Source organism: Merops nubicus, unplaced genomic scaffold (genome assembly GCF_000691845.1).
Source record: "Merops nubicus isolate BGI_N331 unplaced genomic scaffold, ASM69184v1 scaffold4568, whole genome shotgun sequence".
Lineage (NCBI taxonomy): Eukaryota > Metazoa > Chordata > Aves > Coraciiformes > Meropidae > Merops > Merops nubicus.
Genome location: NW_008626200.1, coordinates 1,592 through 10,935, shown reverse-complemented (window position 1 = coordinate 10,935; position 9,344 = coordinate 1,592). Strand labels below are relative to the sequence as shown.

The window sequence follows — 9,344 nt, the reverse complement described above, 5'->3', positions numbered from 1 at the left end:
ACCCCTGAACATCCCCCACGTTCTGCTCTGTCCTTTTCTATGATGGTTTATACTGGAAACCGGCGCGGTCCGAACTGTCCTGCAGGCAGGGACTGCATTAAACCCATCTTTGGCTAATTTATTACATGTGTGGGTGGTGATTTTCTATGACCTAGACTATGCTCAGGCTGAAGTCTCTCTCTGGAAGCCTTACACAATTTAATGAGTTGAAATTACTGCTTGGAGGAGGGAAGGTTCTTCATCTATGTCAAAAAAAGGATCCACTGAATGCTATTCCTGGACTTAGGAGGTGCTGGTTGGGGTGGCCCAGGGCTCTGCTCCTGGGGTGAGGGGGATGAAGCACCCAACCTGTGCTGTTTGTAACCCTCTGCTCTTTAGGATATGGACATGCTTCAAAAATAACAATGGGCTATATTGTCTGTATATGGCAATTTTCCCAGAGTCACAGTGAGGTAAGATACCAGCTCATTTACTTGTTGGATATTGTGTACTTGGTGCCAGGGGATTTAAAACCAAAGAAAATCTTTGGCTGCAGATTTACCTTTAATCTGATCGATGAAATTACTGCAGGGAGGATTTGGAAGGGCTCTAAGGCACCAGGGCCACCTTTGTCTGTGGACTTTCAGCTTCTGTGAACAAAGCTAAAAACTGAGCTCAACTTTTAGCCCCAGCTTCCCATCCGTTCCACAGGTTCACGATTCCCACTCCAGCACGCAGGTTTCAAGCAGCAAAACCCAAGTGCTGTATGTGTGAGATTTCCATAGGCAGCACTGAGAATCTTTAATTCTTGGCCACCACCCAAAGACTGAAAATTCCACCAACAATTCAACGTGGCTGCTCAGAACTACGTCAAGTTCCAAGTGCCCCTGTGGCTTTGGAAGCCTGAGGAGAGGCTGGAGCGGGTGCCCCAGAGCCGTGTTACACACTGTACAAACCCTTCCCATTTAGTTGGTTTATTTTGCTCTCACAAGCAGCCACGAGACAGGCTGGAGAAGAATAAATAAGTTAAAGCAGAGTGTAGCAGTTTGTACAACCCCAGCGCTGAGATGCTCCACTGTGCACTGATGGAGGGCTTGGTTACTGTACCTGAGGCAGGGGCTGACCAGAACTCGGGTATCTAAGTCAAGTATTTGCCCCTTGGGCCAAAAAAATTTTGAAGGACACCCTCAACCAACTCAACAATAAGAAAATGTAGAAAAAAAACCCAAACTATTAACGTCATAGAGCTGTATCCATTGTTCTGAGGGTGTCAGTCTGTTCCAAAGTACTTCTGTCCAAAGTGTGTTGGTGCCACAGGATGAACTTCTGTCGTGAGGATGGTGATCTCGGGGAACTCCTGGATGATGGATTTGGCACCTTTTGGGAGAGGACAAAGGCTCAGTGAGTGCAGGGTGGCAGCTGTGTCCCAGCACCGCAGGCTCTGTCCTGCCACCTCTGCCCTGGCTGCCTGGCAGGAGGAGCTTCCTGAATTTAGTGGGTGGATTTTTTGGGGCCTCTGTTTTTTTTTTTCCCCCTCTATACATACATGTATCTAATCCCCCAAGTGCTCAGCTGGCTTTTTTAATAAGCCATTTCTGCCATGGCCAATTTTAAAACAAGACCCATACAGAAACAACGTTCCTTTTTTGGATCCCTTCCACACGTCAAGACCTTGGCCGTGCAGACAGTTCCATAGCCTCATTCACCTCACCCTCCTCATGGACCTGGTGTCTTTGGGGGCCAACCAACCCCACCAGCCGTGGGCTGCTACAGCCAGAGCAGCAGCAGCACTGGCTTTGCTTCGGGAGCCAGGGAAGCACCCCATGTGCCTGGCAGGGCTGCAGCTTCCTGCCTTCAGGAACACCTCACCACTTGCAGCTTTGCCATGAGGTGTTAACGGCCCCTCTGCTGTCCAAATCCACACTCTCCATTTTACAGTTCAGCCAGAAATAAGGACAAGGAACCCCCCTCTGCCCAGGGCCAGCTCCACACCACAGCTCCTCCCCCGTGCTGTCCCCCAGCTCACCGTGAGGGGTGGAGAAGAGGCTCAGCAGGATGATGACACTGGGCTGCACTCCATGTTCTACCAGAACCTTGACAGCCTCGATGACAGTATTGCCAGTACCTGCAAGGGGAAAAGGGACATTTTGGGGTTTTTTTGTCCTCTGATTAGAAGAACTTGTCCCAGGCCATCTGCGAATACCCATGTTAGTGTTGGTGTGTGACAGAGTGAGGACCCTGCCCCTCTCCCACTGGAAAACTGTCACCTCTGCACGTCTGAATTGTGGAAAACTTTGGTCTCCTGGTGAAGGAACTTCATCACTGCTCTCCAACAGCTCTGCCAGGTTTTGAGCACGGAAGCTGGTGGGTTTATGAAAGCCCTGAGGCAAGAAAGCTCATCTAAAATAGTAAAATGGCAATTAAGAGCTCCACGTGTGGAACCAGAATGAAATCTGAGACTGGGAAAGTTACTTCATCCAGAGAAACTCCTTACCACACTTCACAGATTTCTCCTTTTTTTTTTTTTTGGTAGTAATAACTGCATTTAAAGTAATTTAATTCTACGATTATAATATTAATCAAAACCTGTGTTTTAATAGCATGAGAATTTTACTGTTGGAGTGTGTTCTCCTGGCAAAGTTTTAAAGATTGGATTTGTATCCAGTCTCAATGCTTCAGCCCTTCTCACACACAGACCCCCATGCTCTGCTCTGCAGTGGTGCTGCACAGGCTGCCTGATCCCTGCTCTGCCACAGCCTGAGAACTGTCCTGAACCAACACAAGAACTCAGCAAACCCCCAGATTTGGCAATTTCCTTTAAACCCAGTGCAGCCGCTGTTCAGCGGGGTGATCATTCCAGGCACTCACTCAGTATTGGGTACATCAGAAGGACTTTTCTCCTGTAGATGTCTGGGGGGAACTTGGCATAGTAGACTTTGGCTCTCTGGGTCTCCTCGTCGCTCTGGATCAGGATCTTCCCGATGCGGATGGAGCGGCAGCAGTCCCGCAGCCCTTGTTCCATTGCCTCTCCTCACAGCCAGCAGCAGAAACCCAACCAGAGATGGTTACAGGCCCAGAACCAGCCCCACTGCAAGGTGCTGCAGGGACAGAGCCCAGCCCAGCACTGTTGTGAAGAGCTCTAAAGGGAGATTCTTTTTCCCCTTGGTTCTGAGTGTTAAAACCACTTGAAGGTTTCTCCCTTTTCCTCTGTTCAGCCAGAAACACGAGTCTCCCAGGGTGAGTGTTCCCAGAGCTGAGCTCTCAAAGGGGAGAGCTGGGAACCTCAAAGGAAGCCTGTGGGGCGTGGGGAGCATCTGTGAGCTCTGCCCAGAGACACCACCAGATGGGATCTGGTGCAGCTACGTGTCTCCTGAGAAGTTAAGGAGCCGTGTTCCTTGGCATTCTGTGATCAAGGGCAGCTAAGGAGGAGTAACAACTGGCAGGTTTGGGTACAGCTTGTGCAGCAGGGCTTCTCTGCAGCAATTTTTGAAAGGAAGTTCCTTAGGGGTTTCCAAACCATTTAACTCGTGCTCATGCAAGAAGCAGAAGCCACCTACCACTTCTCATGATGCTGACTCCACAGTTTCCCTTCTCAAATCTGACTCCTTCATACTTGTGTCCTGTGAGAGGAAAGAAGCCAGGTGTCAGTGGCAGCAGCTGTCCCCCGAGCAGTGGAGCTGGAGCAGGATGCCACAGAGCTGCAGGAGAAAACTGCAGTGGTCTGTGAGAGAGCACGGGCAGCGTGAGAGGGAGGAACTGGTGCTGAGAGCTCAGGGCTCTTGCTCATTCCAAGACAAAGGCAGCAAAGCAAGATTGTCCCATAGCTGGGCAGCTCTAGCCCCAGAGGCTGGTGACGAGCTCGCCCAGCACCACTCTGGGGGGACACGTGCTGGTGCTACATGCAGGCACTGCCTGTCCCCTGCCTGGCTGGCAGAGCTCCACACCACACAGGAGAAGAAAAGGGGGATCCACTGGTGTCCTTGAGGGGTGCTCTGAGCCCTGAAGAGCAGAAGCCACCTGTGATTGCTCACAGATGCTTGGAGGGAAGGAGCGCAGTATGGAAGCAGGAATTCATGCAGGAGCACCTCAGGTCTCAGGGGACATTCCCTGCTGGAAGAGCTGAGGCCACTTCAGCTCCCTCACCAGCACGGGTGTTGGGGGGAAAGGGAAAGGCACCCACGGCAGAGCTGGGGCACTTTCAGACAGTGGGACTCCTTTCTAAGCCTCCACTTCCAGTCCTACCTGTGGGAGGAGCAGCAGAAGCCACCTGTGATTGCTCACGGATGCTTGGAGGGAAGGAGCTCAGTATGGAAGCAGGAATTCATGCAGGAGCACCTCAGGTCTCAGGGGACATTCCCTGCTGGAAGAGCTGAGCTGAGGCCATTTCAGCTCCCTCACCAGCACGGGTGTTGGGGTGAAAGGGACCCAGAGCAGAGCTCGGGCACTTTCAGACAGTGGGACTCCTCCTTTTTAAGCCTCCACTTCCAGTCCTCCCTGCGGGAGGAGCAGTTCCCCACCCACCTGTTGGAGTGGTCACGGTGCATTCTGTGTATGGCAGTTGGTTCAGTCCCTCTTCAACCACCAGCCTGATCTGTGAAACCAAAGGGATCAGTCAGCTTAAAGGGATTTGTTATCTCTGGAGATAAGATACTACATGTCAGTAGTTCTTCAAGTAGTAAGTGAACACCTAACAGCCCGAAGGGCCTAGAAGGGTCTCTAAAGAGATAAAAGAGTAGTTAGGGAATGAATTTAGGGACCTTTTGGGGATAATGCTTAAGCGTGTTCACAACTCAAATGAAGCCATTACAAAACAAAATTGAAGGAGGGGTCATTTGCAATCATAAAACTGACTTCTTCTGCCAGGCAGAGGCATCACAGACAAATTTTGATTAATAAATAAGTGAAGCACGAATGCAAGCGTTTTTCTGACCAAAAAAGAGACAAAGGGGACACCTCACCCCCTCGCAGGTGCCCCTCAGCTGGGCACAGCTGTATGTCACATCTGTATTTCCAGGACTGAGCTGGGGTGGGGCTGCCAGAACAGCCAGAGAAGCTGCAGCAATGGGAACCCAGCCCCAGGTGCCCAGAGGTGAGCCAGCAGATGGAGAGATCTCTATCCCCACCTTCTTCTGGTGTCCTGGGGGGTGCTCTGCCAAGCCCCTGGGCTTCAGGGGGTGCAGATGCCCCACTTCAGCAGGGATGTCACTGCTGGAGCTGGAGCTGGTAAGCCACACAGCCCTCTGGTAGCCAGAAAACCTCCAGCTCTGCTCTAGTGCTGGCCCTGCAGCTGCACCCCAGGCAAAGTCACCTAAATTTATTCATCTGAACCCAGAATGATGCCCATGACAGATGCTCTGGGTATTAAAGTGGTAAAAATTCTCTTTGCTAGTAAGCCAGATTGAGAGGCCAGGACTGCTCAAGGAAAGCTACTGACAAGCCAGTGATGAAACCTGTTAAGCAAAACAGTTATTTCACACACAAAAAAAAGAGCCAAGCTCTAAGCCAGGTTTGGAAGAAATGCTTTTTTTTTCATACTGCTGTCCTGTTGCCAGGGTTATCATCACTCCACCTTATCTCCCAAAAGTTCAGAGTAAACCAGTGAAGGTCTACAGTCCAATAATCTTGTTTTGCTACACGTGTCAATGTTTTATACAGAGGCTGGGAAGGATTCCTCTGTGAACTTAGCAGTGTTGACAAAACATGTACTTTTGCACTAAGCTTTCTGCCACCCCTGTGCTCAGGGATTCCAATTTCCTCATCTTTTCTCTCTGGCCTTGACCACCAGCAGCCCTGCTCCTCTCCCAGAGGTGGCTGCCACTGCCTGCAGTCTGAAATGACCAGAAATTGAAGCTATTAATTAAAAAAAAAACAAAAATAAAGTCCATTTTTAACTGGGGGGGAAAAAAACAGTTAAAAGAGATGTTAAAGTCTAGCAGACCTAGTTGAATTGTCAGCTTACAGAGTTATGCTGAGGTTTTAGGTTAAGTGTTTAATGCTGATACACCAAATGATACACCAGTGTGCTCATTTATGACAGTTCTACATTGAAGATTTACCACAGAGCCTGTGCAGGATGTGAAGGGAAATACCATTTGCTTCCACCTTCATTAGTGCACGAGCTGTTAGAGCTGTTGGTAAAACCAAGAGCTAGCAGAGGGTGGAGGAGTTTTAGCTGACTACCCCATGAAGACTCCAAGGATCTGCAAATATCAGTGAAATCGACCTTTTCTCAGGTGATTAACACATGAATAAGATCTCCTTACCACACTCAACTACCACTGAAGAAATCAGGTGTGACCAGTTCCTCAGAGTCTGGGAAGGGAGAAATTTGGATATAGGCACCTCCCAGAAGCAGGGTGAGTGTACCCCAGGTTAGAAGGGGGGTGGTCACTAACTCCTGATTTGTTGCCTTGGGCCTTTGCTGTTCCTGGTGAATTGGAATGCAAAACACATCCTCAAGAAGAGAAAAGCAGCAGGGAAAGTGGAAAAGCTGCAAAGATCAAAGCACAGCAGGCACAGTCCTGGGCTGTGGGGCTAGCTGAGCCTTGAGCAAGCCTGGCTTGGGCGTGGGTTGAGATTGGGCTCATCCCAGGAGACCTGTGGGCTGAACTCTGGCCTCGTCTGTGGTGCAGGGGTTTGGAGAAACTTTCCTGTTCCCTGTTAAAGGCTGTGGATTTGCAAACAGCAAACACCCACACGAATGCAAGGAGGGAGATGTGTGGGCCTGAGTGTTGTGGGTTTCTCCAAGCAGAGAATTTAAATGAGACAAATGTTGCATGCACAAATGTCAGCTCCTGCTGGCTGACTGAACTGTGTAAGAAATTGCACAGCTCTGCTCACGAGATCAGAAGTCCTGTTTTGAAGTAACACTGAATTATCTCTAGCCCCTGTGCATCTGTTCTTAGACAGAATTCTCCTGCTGCTCCTGTCCTCCACCCTGAGGCAGTTGTTGGATGGCAGCGTGGTTTCTAGAACCACTTCAGATGATGGCAGTCCAGAAGAGGGAACTCCAGTCTCTGCACAGACAGCTGCTGCCAAACAGCAATTCCCTTTGTCTACAAAGTTGCTCTCACGCCACCACTGTTCCCTGCTGAAGGACCCATTCATGGAGGAGTTACAAAGTACCATACCAGCAAGAAGAAGCTCTTCACCTACCAGCCGATCAGCAGAAAAGACGAAGTCGCCTCTACTGGATTTCCTGAAAGAGGTAATAGTTTAGATTTTAATCTGGGGAATCATTTCGGGAACATTGCTTAAATAGGATATGAATTCAAAGGCAACCTGAGGGAAAGCCAAGAGGTTTGTCCACTTATTTCCTGGGCAACTGGTTACTTAAAAAAGAGTTTAAAAACCAGTGTCAGCCTAATCGAATGTCTTTCCTTGTGCTCATAACGTGCTATTAAAGACACAAGTTACTTTTATTTTTCCTTCTTTCTGGTAATGACAGGATACTTGTCACTTTCTGCTACTTTGGCATTAACCAGAAAGGCAACGCTCAAAAAACACCCAATCCCCAAACCACAATGAACCCCCAGGCCCCCTACAGTTACATAAACTGATTTTATTAAGATTTCTGAAGGGATTCACATTTCCATCTGCAGTGCCTATAAATATTTTTGGGAAAGGGAAGTAACCAAGTGTGTAGGTGGTGCATTTGGGTTCCTCCAGACGATGGCATTTCAGAACATGGAGCTGTTATTTCGTGAAGGGGTGAGAAGACAAACCCAACAGGATCTGCCCACAGAGTGAGACGTGTTTGGGGTAAATACTGAGTTATTAGCCCACATCACTGGGCTTTAAGTTATCACCCTGCCCTGGCAGGGATGCCGGTGTGAGCTGAGCACCCTTAGACAGTTCCCTCTGCTTTTTGAGGGGAGGAGGACAACAGAAAACAAAGCTGCATAAAAATGAGAGACAAATAATAGATTCAGGGAAAATGACAGACCTCTTGTGCACCAGCAGCTGGGGCCACATTTCAAGCCCCACATCCCAGAGGAAAAAAAAAGGCCAGAAAAAAAGGCTGATGTGAAAGCACAGTTCACCTTAAATAGCAGGCAGAAGCATAGAAAGTACTGATGGATGGCAGGCTGGAAACTTTTCCAGCTCTTTTAGTCGATGAACAAGGCAACATCTAAAAAAACAAGAGGCATTAAAACCTGACTTGTAGCCCAGGGCTGCCAACAGGAACGTTGTGCTGAACAATACCAATCAGTTTGATGCTTCTGGACGTGTGGAAGCACGGCTGGTGTCCAGCTGAAGCCCCCCCATGTCTCTAGGAGGGGAGAAGGAATGTTTTGGGGGGACGCCCCGTAGCACAAGGGCAGTGCTGGGTTTCCTCCTGGACAAATTGTTGCCACTGAGGGGAGACAAGGTAGCTGGGGACAGAACCATGTGAGCCTGCAGCACTGGAGGTACTTGGTGTGTAACTTCTGAGTTACACACTCCCTGCTGCAGCCAGGGCTGTGTGTCCTGCCCCTCTGCTGTGCTGTTCCCAAGGGAATAGGAAGCCTCAGGAGAACACAACAGAATGATGTCACCTAACAGACACAGTAACCTTCAAACCCCTGTATTTACATCATCTCTGCTTAAATCAGGAGTTAAAGATGACACTACCAAGCCACGCTGACCAGCTTGCTTCTACAGGAACCACAGCTCTCCACTGCCAATTGCTGCACTACTCATTTCAGCTTCCAGATCCCTGCCTCTAGTCTGTGGGGGCCAGGAATGACGTGGAGATCAAACCCCCTTAGCAGGAGGCTGCAACTGTTTCTTCCCAAATGCTCAATGCTGAAAAAAAAATCATTTCCCATCCCACTAAGGGCCTCAAAATTCATCTCCAGTGCTTGTGATAGAAGGCCCCTGACCCCCCATTAAGTGTTTGCTAGATGGAAAAGTGATCAAGCCTGAGGAACTGGGCCAGGCCACGGATGATCTCATGGAGGTGATGTCCATCTCTCTGTTGTGGCTCACAGGCCCCCTTCTCGTTAACTTTAACGAGGCAGAGGAGCACGTGCTCCCCCCAGTCTGTCTGCTGGTCGTTGCTGGGGCAGGCAGATGCCCCCAGCCCACCCCAGGGCCTGAGGAGTGGCCACACAAAGGGGGGTCTGGCTTTCATAACTGGACAGTTGTTCCAAATGGCAGGCTGTGATTGTTTTGGATTCTTGCTCAGAATCCTCTCAGGAGCCAGGAAAGAGCTCTCCACTTCCCTGAGCAAAAACAGTCCCTGACGTCTTCTGTACCTGGCCTGACCATCCTTAGCCTGGTTCTGACTGTACCTCACTGTATTCATCCCTTCCTTACTTCACAGCAAGTCCTAAATTGAGGGGGTTTTCCCTGCTTTTGTTCTGTTTTTCTCCCCCCCCCCC

The 9,344-nt window shown here is 49.6% G+C and overlaps 1 protein-coding gene across 1 annotated transcript; it reads right to left on the bottom strand.

Annotated features, from left to right (window-relative positions):
• Positions 1-1,249: 1,249 nt before the first annotated feature.
• UPRT (uracil phosphoribosyltransferase (FUR1) homolog (S. cerevisiae)) lies at positions 1,250-7,177 on the bottom strand (the record flags this gene model as incomplete). The annotated part of the gene is made up of 6 exons (XM_008945906.1): positions 1,250-1,356; positions 2,006-2,104; positions 2,848-3,009; positions 3,537-3,599; positions 4,501-4,570; positions 7,135-7,177. Coding segments are annotated over 6 exons (544 nt in total), but the record flags the coding sequence as incomplete, so codon positions are not given.
• Positions 7,178-9,344: the final 2,167 nt, after the last annotated feature.